We start from the raw sequence: 22,923 nt of genomic DNA on the forward strand, positions 1-22,923 counted from the left end.
CCCCACCCCAGGCACCACAGTTCTGTGCAGTGATCACTTCAATGAGAGTGACTTCGACAGGACTGGTCAAACCGTCCGACTGAAGCCGAAGTACTCGAAGTACTCGATGCATGTCACATGCTTAAACTTGCAAGAAACTGTCTTGGATCCATGAAAATGATGGAGGATGGCAACAAAAAAGTCATCGCGTGGAAATACATCCAGGCACTCTTTGATCTGCAGAAGAGGGAAGGCTTGCGTCTGGGGAATAAGCTCTCCCGGAAACACATCGAGTGGAAGAGCAATGTCATGAAGATGGACACAGCGCTCAGACATTGAGCACTAGTGTGGCAGATGCAATTCGGTTTTGCAGGGACACTTTGCAACTATCAGAATTTCAGGGCAGTGAGGCTACCTGCCAATACATTGAAACATTGGACAAACTGTTTGACATTCTAAATTCTCGCAATCCATTGGCACGAAACTACAAGGCACCACTCATGACATCACGAGAAGGACTTTTCCTGCCATTCCTGGATACTGCCTACAGTTACTTGTCCAACATCAAAAACATGAATGGTCAAGTTATGACCAATACGCGTTTGAAAACCCCCTTCATTGGTTTCATGATCTGCATAGAGAGTGTCACAATTTTGTATTTCACATATGTCAAACCTGCCTCATCTCCCCTGCGATACCTGCTCACGTACAAAATGAGCCAAGACCACATTGAACTTTTCTTTGGAGCGGTCCGCATTGCATGTGGAAGTGGGAATAACCCAACGGCCCGGCAGTTTGTTGCCGCATATAAGCGCCTCTTGATGCGACATGACATCAAGTCTGCAAGTGGGTTGCCCTTTGTCTGATATGGCGAGTTCACCAACACTTCATGTAAATATTTAAACTGTAAAAGATGTGTTGCATGAGATGTCTATATCTCCGCTCCATTATTCATGTAACAATTACCATGTCCTGCTGAACGTTCCATTGCAACATGTAAGTCTTGTATGTTATGAATAGCAAAAACTTCCGAAACCCAAGAATTGTGTGGGTTAACTACATGACAGCGTTTCATGTCATTTATGTGACTGGTTTCTAACATCTCGGTAATAGAAACATACACATCTTAGTTACAATATAATGACTGAATTAAGTAACATCATATAACATGACAACAAATCAGATCTTTATATTGAGGAATATTATAGAACAAGCCAAAGAATGGCAAACGACGATGTACCTCAATTTTATAGATTTCTAGAAAGCTTTCGACTCCTTGCCGAGAGAAAGTCTGGGTCATAATGAAGAAATACAGCATACCTGGAAAATTAGTGAACCTTGTAAAAGCCCTTTACCAAGACTTTCAATGTGCGGTCGTCGACCAAGGTGAAACAACAGAATGGTTCAAGGTGAAGACAGGAGTTAAACAGGGGTGTAACATGTCAGGATTCTTATTCCTACTAGTGGGTGATTGGGTCATGAGAAGGACGATAAAGAACACCGAGCGGTAATTTTGGGCACTTTTTTTTCAAACAAGCTCTAAACCATTGGATTCCCCAGGAAAAATGCGTCTGGAATCAACTTCAAACTTAATGAACACCATTTCCTTAAAGAACGGGATTCTGAGCCCGAATATCAGTTCAAATATTAGTATTCTATATTAATTAAATAGTCGGCGGTCCTAAAATTCGCTCCAGCTGCATCATCAGTGCGCCACGCCTTTGCTTTGACAGGCTTTGTTTACAAAACAATCGGCTTCCCAATATGGCCGCCAGACTATTTCCGGTGGCTTCACGGCGGCTAATGCTGCGAGGTGGCCAATTGGCTCTCCATATTATATACCTCCGTGCTTCTAGCCTTCCACCGTGCATTTGGTGTCCACTGTACTTACTGTACAGTGCCTGGTAAAATTGATGTAATGGGTTTTTGACCGTCAACGCCATGAACCGTCATGAACCGTCATGAACCGTCATGAACCGTCAACCGCCATGAACCGCCATCGCCATGAACCGCTAACACTCAAAAGCCCATTTATCGCGCCTTATAAAGCAAAACGCAAAACGCAAACCGAAAGCCATGCCTCTCAAGCGAGGCGTGCTTCCGTGGTCACGTGATCCACAGGTGTAGCTCATTATACCCGCACGCGCGACACGCTTTGGCGGTCACGTGACCAGCCACTCTGGAGGCGGGGATCCCCGCCGATGACGTCACCGGCTGGAGCAAGGAGATTCCTCGCTCATGTATTTCGACGATTGCGTGTTTTATATCCAAGCAGAGATGCTTTCACGGCAAGATAACCGCGTGACCGGAACCGGAAGCCACAACCGGAAAATTCAAAAAAATAATTTTTTTGAGCTCGTACATCGGATCTCGGCTCGTATCCCAAAGCAACAAACCGCCCGAGCGACGGCTCGTATCCCGAAAAACTCGTACGTTGGGGCACTCGTAAGCCGAGGTACCACTGTACATCATCCAGAAGCGAGCCAGGTCTCCATGTTTGGTTCGCAGAAAATGTAGGTATTTCGCGAACATGTCAAAGCTCTGTACACATGAATCATCATCGAGAGCAGCAGCGAGAGTCTCGTGGCAAACATCCTCCTTGATGCTGCGAATTTTGAGGTCAGTGCTTCGAATCTGGGGTTCCTTGTCAGGATGATTGCTTTCTATCCACACCTGGAAGCCCTTCCAAATGATGCGCATTAGTGCCTCGTACATCAACTTGTGGAGTCGCACAGCACGGTTGTATTGCTTGCCTTCCAGAACCCTGTTGATGGAACCTTCAGCGATTACTCCTGACTCAACAGCTACATCCCGAAGGCCTGCATCTCCAAACATTTTCCCAATGCTCGACATGAAGTTACAGATGGTATGGAAGTTCCCCATCATGAGCACGATTCTTCCATATCGATCGACATCTTTCCATGCTATTTCGGTCGCCTTAGCAAATAGTGCCTGGTCGAGCACCACCGGTATACGCTCAAGCTGAAGTGATGACATGATGTTCAGAGCTTCTCTGAGGATTTCTTGCACTGTTGCCATATCTGTGGCAGGCGCGTTTATAGTCGGCAGGTAGCCAACTACATCTTCCGTCACCTGAACACGATCTCTAGTCATGATGTTGAAACCAGTCCACGAACTGATTGTCTGGTCGCATGGTTCCAGCATGCGAGTCATAATCCATACGTGATTTCGGCGCTGCGCAAGGGATGTTGCGCCTGCAAGAGTGTCAGAAAGATCTGCAGGCTTGATTGCAGGTGGGCCCTCTCGTTTCCCACCACTGTATATTGGAACTAAATCGCTGGATGACGGGATAGATCGCTTCTTATCTGCTTTGGATACTGCCGATGGAGGTTGGGGCGGCAAACACGACTGCGACTTCGGTTGGACGATGATACCGTTGACGCGATGCGATGTTCCGCCACCACTCAGCGATTCCTCTAGCCTGTCGATGTTATCGAATGCTAATACAGTCGGGACCGAAGGGTGCACATGTGACGGAAGTGGTACTGTATCTTTCTCCACACTTGCTAATTTGTCTATGCATAGCGCTGTCTCGATTTCTTCCAGAACTGTGTACGAACATCCGTGCCCGAGTCGATTCAATATTCTGATGACCTCTGTATTACCGGTGAGCGTTTTCATGACCCACGGAAGTAGGACATGCTTCAATGTTCTGATGGTACCCCGGTGTACAGCATTGATGATATCTTGAGCCATCGACCATACCAGTGTGTCGGCACGCGCAGAGCTACCCCCACTCCCGCAAATCAAAGTATGCAGAAATACACGAAGAGAATCTGATATCTTCACGTAATCTGAAGTGAGTTCTGCTGGCTGAGGCGGCCAACGTTCATTGTAATGAGCATCTTTGATCTGGTGTCGCAGTGAAGTAGCTGCACGCACAATGTTACTTTCACCGTCCGTTCGTTCAAATGCTTTCACTTCTGCTTTCAGGTTTACGCACTCTGCAGCAATCTCTCGCTTTGTCAGATTATCGGGCATCAAGTATACACGGTGTTTCACATTGAAGAAGATGAGCGATTCTCCAAACTCTCTTTGTAATGTGCGCTGCAGATTCTTCTTGATGGAGTCACGAACATCAACTGAAAATGTATCTGAAGACAGGATATCTGTTGCAACATCAACTATTGGAACAATCCTCGGGTTCAAGAACAAGTCAGTGCGAATGAAATTGAATATACATCGTATCATTTCTTTTTTCTCGATATTATCTTCAATGTCAGTTTCTACTTGAGGTTTTTGGGGCCGTGTGTAGTTTCTATAGCAGGAGAAGTGGTAGTGAGCCTCAGCTGCAACCATATCTCGTGTAATCAATGCCAAAACTCTCTCATCATTGCGAGCTGTCGCAGCATCTCTTATTGTCTTATCTGCTCGAAGTTCAACAGCCAAGACAACTGTTTCACGGGTACGACTGCCTTTTATGAATTTTGAAGCACGCTGGCAAAAAATGCATTTATCATCGTAGACCGTTGAAGTTGATCCTGTCTCTTCCCGTGATGATCGCCGTCGCACCGCATCGCCAGTATCAACTGAAGAACTTCTAGCTGCATTGGTCAAAGTAGCTAGGTGGTTTTTGTGAGTGAAGTCTGATCTACAAGCCCTATGGTATAATATTGGAATATTAGGAAGTTCAACTGCGCCTTCTTGGACTAGCTTTAGAATTGGATAAAAGTTTCTAACTGCGGCTGCGTCACACAATGTCTTCCAAGAACTGTTGCCCGCTGCCTTGCTTAGTTCAGAGAGTGGCGACTTCTTGCTGCACAGGATGCACGTTCCGGACTCAGGTTCAATCTTCGCCCGTTTCGCCTCGACACCGGCCATCTCAGCTGAAAGAACAAAAAGACTGACGTTAGATTACTCCGATATCCGAAAAGCTCGCCAGCTTACATAGACATACTCATCCAAGTCAGTGAACATGTTAGATGGCGCCACAATACAACTCTATAATAGAGTTGTATGTGGCGCCATCTAACATGTTCACTTTTAGTTCTTAAGCCACCCACCCCCCCCCCCCCCCTCAGAAATTAATCAGGTCACCGCAACAAATCTCAGACTGAGATATAGAATATAGAATATAGATATAGAATAGACTGACGTCACTTTCGGCACTGGGTTCTGTGGGTTGATTATCGGCGGGAAATTCCAACTGACATAGTTTCGGTTTGTGGAAAGTGCATGCCTTTTCATATATTTTTTGTGTAAACTCGTGGTGGATGATATGTTTTAGTTTTTGAGTTATTTTTATAGACAGATAAACGGTGTAGCACAATGCATAATTTGGAAAATCATACCAGTGTTGTTTCACTAAAAAAAGTACAAGTCTAATAATAAAATATTGAAAAATATATGATTTTTTTTCGATAATTGATTTTTATAATAATTAATCTAAAACAAAATGCTTCATATTATTTTTTATTTAGACGGTACACATCGGACGTATATTTAGTCGTCAACCGCACATCGATAGCTAGTATAGAAGTCCAGATACACGTGCAACAATGTACCCCACCAAATGGGCATTTTCGAGCTGGGTGGTTTCAAAGATGGCGTCCATCCGGGCACTAAGCTACCGTTCTCAGATGTCCATCACACCTTTTCTGACACTTGAGACATTGGTCTAATGGAAAATCATAATGAGAATTACTCCCCCCGCCGGAGCATTCACTTCAAAATATGGCCGGTTGGCTCAAGGACTATTCGTAGTGACTGCAAAGTTACTGGAAGTTAAAATATATCATCTTCTATCTTACTATAATTCACCAAATGTCTGTCCTTCTGTCTGTCTGTCTGTCCATTCAAAGGTACCGTAAAAACTGCTGAACCGATCGCAACGATATTTTGGGTGGGTAATCCTGGGATCTCCAGGAGTAAAATAGGCTATTTAGTTTTCCCAATTTCAGCTCTGGTCTCCAGCATTCTCAGGTTTGGACTCCCGCATAACATTCGCGTTCGCATAACGTTCATTGTGACGATGTTGTCATTGTGACGATGTTGTTTTCCAGGGTGCCACACAAACGGCTGCACCAATCGCTGCACAGCTGCACCGATCGAACTCGGTGACCTCGGACAAAGACCTTTTATAAGGACACGGGTTGAATCCCTGCTTGAGAGAATTCCAAACCCCTCCACGCCATCACGGCCGTCTCTCCAACTTACAATCCCATGACATATGCGGAAAGGACGACCCAAAACCAATATAAACATCATTAAACATCATTCGTATATAAACATCATTAAAAGTAAATAATGACCTCGGCCAAAGTTCAAACGACATTTAATCTCTACATGAGAGAATTCCACATAGCTATTTGGGCGGTGAATACGCTAACAGATCACTGTCTCCATCAAGCTTGCCAAGGCCGTAACAGCTATGGGTTCAAAATCCTTTTAACTGTTGATTTGGTAGTTTTTACAATGAAGGAAACATTCACAATGTTGTTAAAAGTTTATTTTGTGATTAATTGGAGTTATGTTGTTAGGGTTGATAACGAAAGAAAAATGGAATGAAAAAAGAGATATCGAGTTCAAGTGAATGACGACATGCCGTGAAGGTTTCTACTTTCTGAAAGTGAACTTTGCGGATCGCCATATGCAGTTTCGCCACGGTCCCACGATCGATGTTTCTATACGTGAATGTACCCGTTTGTTTGCGAACGGGTACGTTTTTCATGGAAGTCCTTCACGAACTTGCTGTCCATGTCTGATGTGCGACTGAAGGTGCTACAGGAATGTGGAATTTATTGGTTTCATGCTTTAGCATTCGCCGTATCAGCATTGCCTGTTTGCTTCTGGCCTCCCACGCACGGGTATCTCCCTAATATATTAAATTAGGGGCAGTTTTGTGTCTGGCGGTCACGCTACCTCATTACGGCGACGATGTCATTACGGCGTACGACGGCTGACTCCACCGACCGACATTTTAATCTATATGTCGTACAGGCCGAACATGTCGTTGAAGCGGTTTTTTTTTTGGGGGTTTTTTTGTATACTGAATCGAGGCTCGTGAAAGAGCTGACATTTACTTCACAAACAAATCAACCAGACAAACAAAACATATAAATAGAGGGAGCGGAAGACAAGAGAAGGGGAAGCCCACAAACACTTGAGAGCACACAACATTTAAGAGCAGGGAGATGTGTGGGAGGAAGAGGGCTTGGGGGGAGGAGGTGTGGGAAGGGGGGTGGGGGGGGTGGGAGAAGTATAAAACACAAGGACACCAAGGACTTCCAGGACAGAAGTTGGTATTTAAAAAAAGTGGAATTGGGGTGAAATTAGCGGGGGTAGAAAAGATCACGGTTTTGGATGGGGGAAGATAAGAGATGGTGGTGAACAGCTGTTTTAAAGACCTGGAGGGTGGAGTGGGATTGAAGAGAGTGAGGGACTTTGTTCCAGAGGCGGGAGAAAAGAGGAATGAAGGAGTGAAGGTGAGCAGAGAGTCTTGATTTTGGCAGTTTAACCATAAGAGGGTTGCAGGCAGATCTTGTGCGACCTATAGGAATATTTGCGGGACAGAGCCCAGAGAGAGCTGGGGGGGGGGGGGGCAAGGCCAGAGAGGAGTCGGTAGAAGACGGAAATACCACCAACCTGCCTGCGGTGAGTGAGTGAGAGGCCCTTGGAGTTAGCTTCATCGCGGAAGATTCCAATGATTCTGAACGCTTTGGTTTCAACAGCGTGAAGACGAGCTAGGTGTGAAGCAGGAGCACCAGCCCAGAGGGGAGAGCAGTATTCCATTGAGCTGCGGATGAAATACTTGTATGTGGTGAGGAGCTCAGGTGTGCCATGGAAGGACTTCGCACGACGGAGGATGCCCAGTCGGCGACTGGCTTTGGAGGCCAGATTTGAAATGTGGTTTTCCCAGGAAAGATCATGGCAGATAGTGAGACCCAAAGAACCTGTCAAGTGTGTTTTTACACATGGACAGCTGTACGTTGCAGCGAGTAGAGTAGCTACTGCGGCTACACCGCTTAGACTTTCGGTGTTGTTTTTTTTCATAATGATCGGATGAAGCGTTATCCTTGTCAAATTATGACGTTGAAGGAGCTGGGGCTCCCACGTCGATCAGAAGAATGGACGCGACAAAAAGCTGGAATTCATCTGAGTTGCTTTATTGAAATCAAACACTCAGGCACTCTGAATTCTCGTTTATCGGTCAGCAATATATATCTATTAACCCAGGGGGTTTGCCCAGGCCCGGCGCCAGGGGGCGTGGCCCAGCGTCCCGACCGAGGCCTGGCAAGTTGAGCGCGGGCCTGCCCGGGCGTCCTGGACGAGCCCGGCATGGTGATCGCTCCGCGTCCTTGATAGGTGCAAGGCGATTGTGAAACCCCAGCGGCAGCCGCTACACACGTCCCCCCAGAATCGACTTGCACCGGCAGGGTCAACTTGAGGGGGGTCCTGATGACCCGGCCGAAGCGACCCCTGGCGGGTCGTGGGAGGGGGTCCGGTGAGGTGGTGGGCGGTCGAGTGGGGGGCCCCGTGGACGGGGGGCGGCCTCGCCGCGGCGGAAGGGCCACCCGTGGTGGGTGGTCGACGTCCACGTGCGCCGGCTTGAGGCGGTCCACTGCAATCCGGTCCGACCTGCCGCCGATGTCGATGACGAACGACTTGTCGTCCCGTCGCAGCACCCGGAAGGGCCCGTCGTACGGCGGCTGGAGTGGCCACCGATGTGCGTCGTGACGCACAAAAACATACTCCGCTGTGCGGAGTGCTGGGGGGACGTAGGACCGGGGGTCACCGTGGTGGGATGTCGGCACGGGGGCAAACCGTCGGGCGGCCTCCTGGAGGTCCGAGCGCTGGTGAGCTGCGGACCAGGGACTGGTAGCGTCGGGCACGAATTCGCCCGGGACGCGTAGCACCTGGCCATAGACCAGCTCGGCGGTGGATGCCTGGAGGTCCTCCTTGGGGGCCGTGCGAAGGCCCAAAAGGACCCACGGCAGCCGGTCGGCCCAACCGCCGTCTTGAAGGCCGGCCATGAGCGCGGCCTTCATGGAGCGGTGGAATCGCTCGCACAACCCGTTTGCTTGGGGGTGGTAGGCCGTAGTACGGTGGAGCTTGACCCCCAGGTTGCGGGCGACCGCGCCCCACAGCTCGGAGGTGAACTGTGGTCCGCGGTCTGACGAGATGTCCGCCGGTGCGCCGAAGCGGGCGACCCAGGTGGCGATGAAAGCCTGCGCCACGTCGGCGGTGGTGGTGGAGACGAGGGGAACGGCCTCCGGCCACCTGGTGGTCCTGTCCACCATGGTGAGCAGGTGCGAACCAAACCGCAGCGTGAGCCTCCCAGAAGGTAGGCAGTTTAAGGGCGACTGCCGTGTCCATGTCGATAGGTCACCAATGAAGGAGCTGGGGCTCCCACGTCGATCAGAAGAATGGACGCGACAAAAAGCTGGAATTCATCTGAGTTGCTTTATTGAAATCAAACACTCAGGCACTCTGAATTCTCGTTTATCGGTCAGCAATATATATCTATTAACCCAGGGGGTTTGCCCAGGCCCGGCGCCAGGGGGCGTGGCCCAGCGTCCTGGCTGCGGCCTGGCAAGTTGAGGGCGAGCCTGCCCGGGCATGCCCGGGCATGCCCGGGCGTCCCGACCGAGGCCTGGCAAGTTGAGCGCGGGCCTGCCCGGGCGTCCTGGACGAGCCCGGCATGGTGATCGCTCCGCGTCCTTGATAGGTGCAAGGCGATTGTGAAACCCCAGCGGCAGCCGCTACAACGTCATAATAAAGGCATCAATGACATCATCGTTAACATATCTTATTCCCCATGGGGAGAGCTTGACAATGAGCCATGTTTCAATTTTTTTCATTGGGTGGTTTGGGAGACATCGAGGTGCAACGTTTTTCTAAGATGGCGTCCGTACCACGTGACCCATGACAACTTATGGTGAAATGTAGGGTCAATAGGACCAACGTTTGCCGACAAAATATATATATTTTTAATGCAGACACGTACGTACTCGCTTAGCGAGCACAGGGTAATTGGTAGCAGCAACAATGTCATACGAGGCATCATTACGCACGAAGAAGAAGAAGAATCCTGAGAGGTATTAGGTACGACATGGGAGAAGGCGACGCCACGTCACCCCTGAGGAAGCCAATCGCATACAGAGCCCCTTCCAAGGCCGAAGCCGCATACTGGCGATTCGAGCTCGTATCCCGGGCCGGAGTAGAGTACCCGGAGGCATCGGGCCATCCGTCCGCCAACGCGGCCACCGTGACGGGCCGGGCAAGTGCGGACAGCCGACATTGTGAATAACGATATAAAACACAAATACCGTTTTGTACTCGTCATAATAGTTAATAGGTTTGATTTGGAGCCGGCGCGGAGCGGACGAAGGGCGTTCGAAGCTGAAGGCTCGGCGCAGTTTGCCCCCGTCCGGGGGTCCCTCCTGAGTCCTGGGCCGCGGTGCCCGTCCCGGCATGCACGAGGGAAAGAAGACCAAGAACATGTTTCTGACGCGGGCTCTGGACAAGATCCTGGCGGACAAGGAGGTGAAGAAGGCGCACTATGCGCAGCTCAGGAAGGCCTGCGAGGTGGCGCTCGGTGAGACATGTCCACAACACTCGTATCTTTCATTCGGTGTTTCCTTCAAATCGTTGTGGAAAACAACCCTTACCTTACTTTACCTGCGCTCGCCTCACTTTACCTCAGGAATATCCTTGCGGCCTACTCGGGTTATCCGCCGAGGCGCGGCACATTTCGCCTTGCCCTGCTAGTCGAGGACCGGTGTAGCCGCGGCTCCGCATACAAGGCCCAGCACCGGGCCCCCGGTTACATTTTCGGTTGTGGTTTATTCGCACCACCACCGACCGCTTCCTCAAGTGTTCCATTGTTGCGTTGAATCTTTTCTCTTGGTTTTCTTTGCCTTTTATAGTACGCCAGCCTCTACAACCTGTCACTTCCGGGTTTCCTTTCTGTTTCGCCAAGGGCGACTTGTTTAGTTGTTGCAGTTGAGTCATCGCCAATAATCCACTGATTCTTCACTTGTGCTCCCATTTAGTTGTTGAGTCATCGCCAAACTGATTCTTCACTTGGATCCTTTAGTTGTTGAGTCATCGTTAATAATCCACTGATTCTTCACTTGTGCTCCCATTTATTTGTTGTCATCGCCAAACTGATTCTTCACTTGGATCCTTTAGTTGTTGAGTCATCGCCAATAACCCACTGATTCTTCACTTGTGCCCCCCTTTAGTTGTTGAGTCATCGCCAATAACCCACTGATTCTTCACTTGTGCCCCCCCTTTAGTTGTTGAGTCATCGCCAATAACCCACTGATTCTTCACTTGTGCCCCCCTTTAGTTGTTGAGTCATCGCCAATAACCCACTGATTCTTCACTTGTGCCCCCCGTTAGTTGTTCAGTCATCACCAATAATCCACCGATTGTTCACTTGGATCCTTTCGTTGTTGAGTCATCACCAATAATCCACCGATTGTTCACTTGGATCCTTTAGTTGTTGTCATTACCAATAATCCACTGATTCTTCACTTGAATCCTTTAGTTGTTGAGTCATCACCAAATATCCACCGATTCTTCACTTGGATCCTTTAGTTGTTGAGTCATCACCAATAATCCACCGATTCTTCACTTGGGTCCCCTTTAGTTTTTGAGTCATCGTCAATAATCCACTTTTTTCACTTGGATCCTTTAGTTGTTATCACCAATAATCCACCGATTCTTCACTTGGATCCTTTAGTTGTTGAGTCATCGCCAATAATCCACCGATTGTTCACTTGGATCCTTTCGGTGTTGAGGCATTGACAATAATCCACTGATTCTTCACTTGGATCCTTTAGTTGTTGAGTCATCACCAATAATCCACCGATTCTTCGCTTGGATCCTTTAGTTGTTGAGTCATCACCAATAATCCACTGATTCTTCAGTTGGATCCCCTTTAGTTGTTGTCATTACCAATAAATCCACCGATTGTTCACTTTGATCCCCTTTAGTTGTTATCACCAATAATCCACCGATTGTTCGCTTGGATCCTTTCGTTGTTGAGTCATCACCAATAATCCACTGATTCTTCATTTGGATCCTTTAGTTGTTGTCATCACCAATACTCCACTGATTCTTCACTTAGATCTTTAGTTGTTGAGTCATCACAAATAATCCACCGATTGTTCACTTGGATCCTTTCGGTGTTGAGGCATTGACAATAATCCACTGATTCTTCACTTGGATCATTTAGTTGTTGAGTCATCACCAATAATCCACCGATTCTTCACTTGGATCCTTTAGTTGTTGAGTCATCACCAATAATCCACCGATTCTTCGCTTGGATCCTTTAGTTGTTGAGTCATCACCAATAATCCACTGATTCTTCAGTTGGATCCCCTTTAGTTGTTGTCATTACCAATAATCCACCGATTGTTCACTTTGATCCCCTTTAGTTGTTATCACCAATAATCCACCGATTGTTCGCTTGGATCCTTTCGTTGTTGAGTCATCACCAATAATCCACTGATTCTTCATTTGGATCCTTTAGTTGTTGTCATCACCAATAATCCACTGATTCTTCACTTAGATCTTTAGTTGTTGAGTCATCACAAATAATCCACTGATTATTCACTTGGATCCTTTAGTTGTTGAGTCATCACCAATAATCCACTGATTGGTCACTTAGATCCCCTTTAGTTGTTAAGTCATCACCAATAATCCACCGATTGTTCACTTGGATCCTTTAGTTGTTGAGTCATCACCAATAATCCACTGATTCTTCACTTGAATCCTTTCGTTGTTGAGTCATCACCAATAATCCACCGATTGTTCACTTGGATCCTATAGTTGTTGAGTCATCACCAAGAATCCACTGATTCTTCACTTGAATCCTTTAGTTGTTGTCATCACCAATAATCCACCGATTCTTCACTTGTATCCCCTTTAGTTAAGTCATCACCAATAATCCACTGATTCTTCACTTGGATCCTTTAGTTGTTGAGTCATCACCAATAATCCACCGATTCTTCACTTGTATCCCCTTTAGTTAAGTCATCACCAATAATCCACCGATTCTTCACTTGGATCCTTTAGTTGTTGAGTCATCGCCAATAATCCACCGATTGTTCACTTGGATCCTTTCGGTGTTGAGGCATTGACAATAATCCACTGATTCTTCACTTGGATCCTTTAGTTGTTGAGTCATCGCCAATAATCCACCGATTCTTCACATGGATCCTTTAGTTGTTGAGTCATCACCAATAATCCACCGATTCTTCGCTTGGATCCTTTAGTTGTTTAGTCATCACCAATAATCCACCGATTCTTCACTTGTATCCCCTTTAGTTGTTGAGTCATCGTCAATAATCCACCGATTCTTCACTTGGATCCTTTAGTTGTTGAGTCATCATCAATAATCCACCGATTCTTCACTTGGATCCTTTAGTTGTTGAGTCATTGCCAATAATCCACCGATTGTTCACTTGGATCCTTTAGGTGTTGAGGCATTGACAATAATCCACTGATTCTTCACTTGGATCCTTTAGTTGTTGAGTCATCGCCAATAATCCACCGATTGTTCACGTGGATCCTTTAGTTGTTGAGTCATCGCCAATAATCCACCGATTGTTCACTTGGATCCTTTAGGTGTTGAGGCATTGACAATAATCCACCGATTGCTCACTTGGATCCTTTAGTTGTTGAGTCTGCCAATAATCCACCGATTGTTCACTTGGATCCTTTCGGTGTTGAGGCATTGACAATAATCCACCGATTGTTCACTTGGATCCTTTAGTTGTTGAGTCATCGCCAATAATCCACCGATTCTTCACTTGGATCCTTTAGTTGTTGAGTCCTCGCCAATAATCCACCGATTGTTCACTTGGATCCTTTAGGTGTTGAGGCATTGACAATAATCCACCGATTGTTCACTTGGATCCTTTAGTTGTTGAGTCATCGCCAATAATCCACTGATTGTTCACTTGGATCCTTTAGTTGTTGAGTCATCACCAATAATCCACTGATTCTTCAGTTGGATCCCCTTTAGTTGTTGTCATTACCAATAATCCACCGATTGTTCACTTTGATCCCCTTTCGTTGTTGTCATCACCAATAATCCACTGATTCTTCACTTGAATCCTTTAGTTGTTGAGTCATCACCAATAATCCACCGATTCTTCACTTGGATCCTTTAGTTGTTGAGCCATCACCAATAATCCACCGATTCTTCACTTGTATCCCCTTTTGTTGTTATCACCAATAATCCACCGATTCTTCACTTGGATCCTTTAGTTGTTGAGTCATCGCCAATAATCCACCGATTGTTCACTTGGATCCTTTAGGTGTTGAGGCATTGACAATAATCCACTGATTCTTCACTTGGATCCTTTAGGTGTTGAGGCATCACCAATAATCCACCGATTGTTCACTTGGATCCTTTAGGTGTTGAGTCATTGCCAATAATCCACCGATTGTTCACTTGGATCCTTTAGGTGTTGAGTCATTGCCAATAATCTCATGATTCTTCACTTGGATCCTTTAGTTGTTGAGTCATCGCCAATAATCCACTGATTCTTCACTTGGATCATTTAGGTGTTGAGGCATTGACAATAATCCACCGATTCTTCACTTGGAGCCTTTAGGTGTTGAGGCATCGCCAATAATCCACCGATTGTTCACTTGGATCCTTTAGGTGTTGAGTCATTGCCAATAATCTCATGATTCTTCACTTGGATCCTTTAGTTGTTGAGTCATCGCCAATAATCCACTGATTCTTCACTTGGATCCTTTAGGTGTTGAGGCATTGACAATAATCCACTGATTCTTCACTTGGATCCTTTAGGTGTTGAGGCATTGACAATAATCCACCGATTGTTCACTTGGATCCTTTAGGTGTTGAGTCATCGCCAATAATCTCATGATTCTTCACTTGGATCCTTTAGTTGTTGAGTCATCGCCAATAATCCACTGATTCTTCACTTGGATCCTTTAGGTGTTGAGGCATTGACAATAATCCACTGATTCTTCACTTGGAGCCTTTAGGTGTTGAGGCATCGCCAATAATCCACCGATTGTTCATTTGGATCCTTTAGTTGTTGAGTCATCACCAATAATCCACTGATTCTTCACTTGGATCCTTTAGCTCTCACAATATGATCCCCAGCCATCAACGCTGTTGCCTCATCGGAATCCACTGCACGGTTTCATATTTGAAGTTGTTTCCCAACCCTGATGACCCCACTTAGTGAAAAGCCATGACTGGGACCGGAATGACCTGTTGATTGGGGATCCCGCTTGAGGATTTTGTGCTGTTGCCCATAAGCGTTGCCCAATGAAAGTGTCTGCCTTACACCTCCACTCCACACCTATACCTGTCAGTGCACTAATCATACTACTGCTTGAAGTGTGCCTGTCGTCCTTTCACGAGTGTGATGATCAGCATGGTTGGCCTCTTTCTTCCCCATCTCCCTTCACCTCACGTGCTCTCTTCCGCCCACACCGCACACCCCACACCCCACACCCCACACCCCGTCCCCGCGCCCTGTCACTTTGGGGGAGACATAAAACAGGCAGTGTATCTCACGTTGTGGAATTGTAATGACAGTAAGACTTTTTTTTGCACAGAACTGATTCTCATTTTGCCAAAAGCTTGATTCCTTGCAGGCCCTTTCTCTTACATGATCAAGGCACACACATGAAGGCCTGGCAGGATGACCAAGATGTACATGCAGTCAGTTCTGAGCCGTCTGGCCTCGGTTTGAATCCCGACTTAGCTATAAACTGTCGTCCTGGTGTTTCACAAGCAGGGTGCTTCATCAGTGTGTGCGCCGTCCCTCGGAAGGATGTTAAGCTGAGTGTCCCATCTACTGGTATCAGTTGATAAGCGTTGGAGATCCCATTGTGTTTTTACTTCAAAATGGAGACTAGTTACCGCCAGCATTCTGAACACATTCCAAATTCCTGTTCCGTCCGTCGAGTGTCCGGCATTGGAGTGACGACCCGTCCGAGATCGTCTTCATTACCATCGCAGACAGGTCGGTGGTCTCTGTCTTCTCCCATCTTCTTTCTGGTCTCGCACCCTCTGCTCTTTCTGTGGTTTGTCTCCCCAGGTTTCTGCACGGCACAAATCCAGGATCATTCGTTCCTCTGTTTTTTTTCCCATCTATGGAACCAACTTCCACATCCTCTTCAATCTCACTCTTCCCTCCAGGTCTTCAAGACAGCTGTTCACCACCATCTCAGATCGTCCCTAATCCAAAACCATCATCTTTTATGGCCTTGTTAACTCCACCCAAATCCCTTCTCCTTCTAGTTTTTCTTCCTTGAAGTTTCCTTCTGTATCCATCTTGTCCCACCCTATGCATGCGTGGTTTGCTTCGCGTTTTTGTCTGTTTTGTCCTGATCCGTTCAATGTACCACGAGCCTCGACTATGTACACAATTTATTTTTGAAGATGATACTTTCGGCAGAATGGACGCTCTATATGGAGCACAATGCATTGTGTGTTGGTGTTTGATACGAATCAAAGTTAGTTTCTTTTCCCGTTGCGTGTAACATCTTGTTACACGCAACATGCCTCTTGAGCAGCTGATTGTTATGAAATGCGTGCAATGGAAAGTTATTCGTTCGGAGTGAAGCTTTCAGGGACACACCATGGCTGGAAACTTCTTATTTTATATTTAAGATCCTCAGCTTGTTTGTGTAGCATTTTTATTACCCTAACACAGGTATTAAAAAAAAAAAAAAAAAAAAAAAAAACTACCCTAACACAGGTATGACGGAGGGTATTACCTTTTTTATAGCGGAGGTAAAAAAAATCAAGAATTATCATGAATAAAGAGAGCGTGAAAGACTGATGAGATCTGAAAGCAAAATGAATTAGAACGGCACTCGGTAGAGAGCATACCTCCACCTGGTGAACAGTTTATGTTTTGTATCCCACTGATAGGCCGGATCTGGATTCGGACCTGAACCAAAATCTAATCGGCTTGTTCTTGTCACCAAACCAACTGATCTACCAAGTTTAGTCATAACTCGTCCGTAACATTTTTAAATATTATGTTGTATATCGCTTTTCGACCAATCCCTCTATGGTGAAGAATCACTTAAAAATTAAATAATTCTCATATCCGATTCCATATTCAGATCTTCACCAAAATCGAATCGATTCGTTGTTGTCACACACCCAACCGGTCCACCAAGTTTCGTACAAATCCGTCCATAACGTTTTGAGATATCCTGCTACGTATTGTTTTTGGCCCCATCTCCCAATGGTAAATAATCACTTTAAAAATTCTACTAGCCGGATCCGGAGCTGGATCTTCACCAAAATCTAATCATTTCGTCCTTGTCACATATACTACCTCTCTGCCTCACTCTTCCCTTTTCTACTCATCTACCCTCCTCCCCCTATTCCTCGCTCCCCCACACCCTTCTGTCTCTCCCCTCTTCCCTCCTATCCACACCCTCCCTCTCTTTTCTCCTCACTCCGCTCCTCATACCACCCCTCCCTTCAGAGTGTATGGGAACTGAATCCCTCTCTCCACACTCTCTCTCTCCCACTCCTCTCTGTCTCAGCCTCAGCCCCACCCTCTCTCTCCTCTCCCCTCCCCATCTCGCCTCTCCTCATCTCTCCCCCACCCCCACCCTTCTCTGTCTCAGCCCCACCCTTCTCTGTCTCAGCCCCACCCCTCTCTGTCTCAGCCCCACCCCTCTCTGTCTCAGCCCCACCCCTCTCTGTCTCAGCTCCACCCCTCTCTGTCTCAGCGCTACCCCTCTCTGTCTCAGCGCTACCCTCTCTGTCTCAGCGCTACCCCTCTCTGTCTCAGCGCTACCCCTCTCTGTCTCAGCCCCACCCCTCTCTGTCTCAGCCCCACCCCTCTCTGTCTCAGCCCCACCCCTCTCTGTCTCAGCCCCACCCCTCTCTGTCTCAGCCCCACCCCCCTCTGTCTCAGCCCCACCTCCTCTGTCTCAGCCCCACCCCCTCTGTCTCAGCCCCACCCCTCTCTGTCTTAGCCCCACCCCTCTGTCTCCCCTTCCCTCTCTCTCTCTCCCCCACCCCTCTTTGTCTCCCCTTTCCTCTCTCTCTCTCCCCTACTCTTCGCTGTCTCAGCCCCACCCCTCTCTGTCCCAGCCCCACCCCTCTCTGTCCCAGCCCCACCCCTCTCTGTCCAAGCCCCACCCCTCTCTGTCCAAGCCCCACCCCTCTCTGTCTCAGCCCCACCCCTCTCTGTCTCAGCCCCACCCCTCTCTGTCTCAGCCCCACCCGTCTCTGTCTCAGCCCCACCCCTCTCTGTCTCAGCCCCACCCCTCTCTGTCTCAGCCCCACCCCTCTCTGTCTCAGCCCCACCCTTCTCTGTCTCAGCCCCACCCCTCTCTGTCTCAGCCCCACCCCTCTCTGTCTCAGCCCTACCCTTCTCTGTCTCAGCCCCACCCCTCTCTGTCTCAGCCCCACCCCTCTCTGTCTCAGCCCCACACCTCTCTGTCTCAGCCCCACCCCTCTCTGTCTCAGCCCCACCCCTCTCTGTCTTAGCCCCACCCCTGTCTGTCTCCCCTTCCGTCTCTCTCTCTCCCCCACCCCTCTCTGTCTCCCCCCCACCCCTCTCTGCCTCCCCTTTCCTCTCTCTCTCTCCCCTACTCTTCGCTGTCTCAGCCCCACCCCTCTCTGTCCCAGCCCCACCTCTCTCTGTCCCAGCCCCACCCCTCTCTGTCTCAGCCCCACCCCTCTCTGTCTCAGCCCCACCCTTCTCTGTCTCAGCCCCACCCCTCTCTGTCTCAGCCCCACCCCTCTCTGTATCAGCCCCACCCCTCTCTGTCTCAGACCCACCCCTCTCTATCTCAGCCCCACCCCTCTCTGTCTCAGCCCCACCCCTCTCTGTCTCAGCCCCACCCCTCTCTGTCTCCCCCCCCCCCTCCCTCCACTCTCCCCCACCTTTCTTAATATCCCCGTCAGCGAAGCGACCCTGCATTGCCCGGCAATCCCGGGTACCTCTGCTCGTGTTGTATAAATCTCTTTGTAATCACAAATGATATTAGCGGTGGCTGTTTCCACGGAATAGACTCCTTTTCCAAAAAACGAGTGTTTCTCATATGTTTTAACCGACTGTGCACCGACATAGTAAAATCCGTTTTCCATTGGGTGGTAATAAAGACATAAATAGCAGCCTCCGCTATCGATCTGACATCACGCTCAGCGAATCTTCATCACCGATCTCCACTCGTGTTCGTTTGCTCTGGAGGGAGGGGTCACGGTCGGAGTATAAGAGATGGGATTGCAAGTCTTTTCTACCTGCGGGTAAAGACAGTTTGCTAATGCTTCCAGGATGGGTTTAGAGTTAAAACACTTTTAAAACCTACATGTTGAAAAGTTATGCTTCTTATTCTTTTTCTCCAAAACAGGTAAAAATATTTGAATGAAACAAAGACGGACACTAACATCAAACGTTATTCGATCATGATGCACATTTCTTTCTAAACATGATCACCACTGCGAGCTACTGCCAACGTTGAAGTAGATACATGTGAATCCATCATTATAGAACCGTATGTCCTACTGACTTAAACCAGCACTTCACAGCAGGCCTTGACATAATCGTCGGAAGAAAAATGGTCCCACGAAGGTGTACCTTAACTTTGGGGGAGTGATGGAAATCTGGCGGAGTCGAGTCGGTGCTGAAAGGTGGTGAAACCGAGGGGACCAATCCCCTGCACTTCCAAAAAAGTCGGAAGCATGACTTTCCCGGCAAAAGCTTGCGTCTTGGATTTATTTATTTTTTGGTGCTGGTGATCTTGTGACAGCACCCCATCGACCATCTCTTGCTCTAAGGATCGCGATGGTGCACCCAACTTTCATCTCCCGTCACAATAGTTATCAGGGACTGGTCTTCTTCACGTTCATCAACTCAATAGTGCACGCTGCTTTAACCACACTGACGACGTCACGCTTCCCAGTGGCAAGAAGTGATAATGTGTGAACTGCCCGTTGTTTCATTCGAATATCTTTACATGTTTTGAAGAAAATGAATAGTAGGCGTTACCTTTCAACATGCCCTCCTCTTAATGGGACATTGCTTCAAAAAGGGGACCAAAAAAACAACAACAACCACGGTCCCCGAAAAAGGCCAACCCCCGCTTTGCGGGGAAAAATGGCCTCTAAAGGTGGTTTTTTTTTATTTTTATGTTCCTCATGGTGCATGGTCTTCCTCATTGTCATGGGGACCGCAAGGCTAACCCCCGCTCTAGCAGGGAAAATGGCCTTAAAATGCATGTTGTTGAGTCGTATGTTGTTCCTCATGGTGCAATGTTGCCTCTGTCCAACGTTTAGCCTGGAGCCATCTGTCCAACGGTGCGTTTTGTCAGTCACTTTGTGTAAGTGTGTACCGTTGAACCATGATTTGATTGCTTATCGTCCTGGTGCTCTGTCGGAGATGTAACCTGACATTTCCTCTTTTTCGGGGGGGATTTGCAGAGGAAATAAAGACGGAAGTTGAAAAACAAAGGTACGTAACTTGGAGTTTTAATTGGTTTGCTTGATTATTCTCTTAAATGTTTGTCAAGAAATAACGACTTTTATTATTATTATTATTATTATTATTATTATTATTATTACACTTCTCCCTATACTCCTATAGGATAGGAAGAGGCTTATACCTGTTGTAGGATTTGATTCTATAATTGTTGCCCCCAATTTGTTGTGATACCTCAGAGTTTCTTACACCTCCTCAGAGTACTAAACCATGACTTAGGTTTTTTGTTGGTTTTTTTTCCTCCTTTTTGTGTTTCAAAAGGTAATCATACATGTTTGTGGTTTATAATACTTTTACTTCTGGTTGGGGGTGCTCCCACCAAAATGGCACCATTAGGTATTTATACACGTTAACACGGTGTTTGTTAAAGGAGGGGACACCCCTTGGGGAGGGGGAGATATTATGAGTATTAGAATATATTGATTCACGAGTTATCAGACAGAGTGACCACTATTTTCGTCATGGGTGTGTGTCTGTCTGTCTGTCCGCAGCATAACTACCCGATTATATCATCCGATCTTGATGAAACTTGGGTGGGAGGTTGATATCATTATCTAGTTGTGTCCTGCTTAGAGTGGGCGTATTGCGCCCATTGTGGGCGGAGCCACGCCCGAAAAAGATGTCTTTTTAGGGGGTAATCAAGTTCAAGCTACATCTTCTCCGAGGGGTTTGGTGGAATCTGACAGGGGTTTCGGTATTTGGTTAGGCCAATGTCATGTGTCCAGCCCCACGGAGCTCGATTTTTCATTTTCGCGTCAAGGTCACAAAGCCGAAAAATTTAGAAAAGTCGATTTTTTATGGTTTTATTACATTGTTCGCTTCCTGATAGGGTGAAATGTCGTACATGATCCTATATTATCACATAAATCATGAAATACAAAGTTTTCCAACAAATTTCAGAATCTTTGACCTTTGAAGGTCACAAAGGTCAAATTTCAAAGTTGTCGGAATCGAACCAAATTTTCAGTATTGTGTAGCTAACTAACCTCATAACTGATTATACATTCTTTTCTATCTCATTTCAAGGTCAGTAACCTTCGTTTTGACATTTAAAGGTCACAAAGGTCAAATTTTCAAAGTTGTCGGAATCAAACCGAATTTTCGAAATCGAACCGAAGAATACCGCTCACTCGTGAACCATCGTTGTCTCCTGACTTATTAATAACATTAATATTATGCTATTATATTCATTGTTGTTATGAGAAGCGGCTTTGGAAAAACGCCACGATAAAGCTATCTGAACACCGATATACACCTCAACATGCAATCCCATTGGTGGGGAAAACCCCCTCGGCAGAGAAAATCCCCTTTGGGAGGGGGCCAAATGAATTCACTACAACTTCATAGTGTGACCCTTCGTTCTCCTGTCAAATTTGGTTGAGATTGGATAAGCAACGACAGAATGTATTGTGGTCAAACAAATTCAGACGGACAGACAGACACCAAATTGCGTATTTTAGTATGATTTGACAGGAATGTCCTTTGACAGCATAATGGCAGGGGCCCTTGGAAAATTCCTCCGGGTCTTTTGGGTATTTTGGGTCTGAAAGATCTTCGGGATCTAAAGGTTATTTTGGGTCTTCAGGGTCTTTGAGGGTCCTTTGTGCATTTTGGGTCTTTAGGATACGCTAGGTCTTTTGGGTTTTTGGGGTCTTTTGGGTCTTTGGATTATTTTGGGTCATTGGATTATTATGGTTCCTCTGGAACATTTAAACATTAAAGTTCATTAAACATTAAATGTTCCTTTAAACATTAAAGGGTCTACACGGTCTTTTGGGTCTTCAGGGTCTTTGTGGTAATTTCCAGGTCTTCGGGGGTATTTAATAGTCTTCAGGGTCTTTTGGATCTTCAGGGTCTTTTGAGTCCTCGGGGTCTTTTAGGTCATCTGGATATTTTGGGTCCTCAGAGTCCTTTGGGTCCTTCGTGTCTTTTGGGTCATTGGAGTCTTTAAGGGTCTTCGTTTTTTTTTGGTCTTCAGGGTATTTGGGGTAATTTCTGGGTCTTCTGGGTCTTTTGGGTACTTGGGGTCTTTTGAGTCCTCGGGGTCTTTTGAATCCTTTGGGTCCTTTGAATCCTCGGGGTCCTTTGAATCCTCGGGGTCCTTTGAATCCTCGGGGTCCGTTGAGTCCTCGGGAGCTGTTGAGTCCTCGGGATCTGTTGAGTCCTCGGGGTCTGTTGAGTCCTCGGGGTCTGTTGAGTCCTCGGGGTCTGTTGAGTCCTCGGGGTCTGTTGAGTCCTCGGGGTCTGTTGAGTCCTCGGGGTCTGTTGAGTCCTCGGGGTCTGTTGAGTCCTCGGGGTCTTTTAGGTCATCAGGGTCCTCAGGGCTTTCGGGTCTTCAAGGTATTTAAGGTTCTTTGGAGTCTTTTTGGGTCTTTAAGGGTCTTTGTGGTATTTGGGGTATTTAAAGGTCTTCGGGGTATTTTCGGTCTTCAGGGTCTTTGTGGTCTTTGGGGTATTTAAAGGTCTT

General features: G+C 47.1%; 1 protein-coding gene across 1 annotated transcript in view; it reads left to right on the forward strand.

Moving 5' to 3' along the window:
- The first annotated feature begins 10,095 nt into the window (after nt 1–10,095).
- LOC137418597 (brefeldin A-inhibited guanine nucleotide-exchange protein 1) overlaps nt 10,096–22,923 on the forward strand; it is a 97,570-nt gene continuing 84,742 nt past the window's right edge. The window contains exons 1-2 of the mRNA XM_078767756.1: nt 10,096–10,537; nt 20,399–20,429. Of these exons, the coding sequence (XP_078623882.1) occupies nt 10,414–10,537; nt 20,399–20,429 (155 nt within the window). The 5' untranslated portion in view covers nt 10,096–10,413. The remainder of the gene's footprint in view (nt 10,538–20,398; nt 20,430–22,923) is intronic.

This window comes from Myxine glutinosa, chromosome 13 (assembly GCF_964187855.1).
Source record: "Myxine glutinosa chromosome 13, kmMyxGlut1.1, whole genome shotgun sequence".
NCBI classification, from domain to species: domain Eukaryota; kingdom Metazoa; phylum Chordata; class Myxini; order Myxiniformes; family Myxinidae; genus Myxine; species Myxine glutinosa.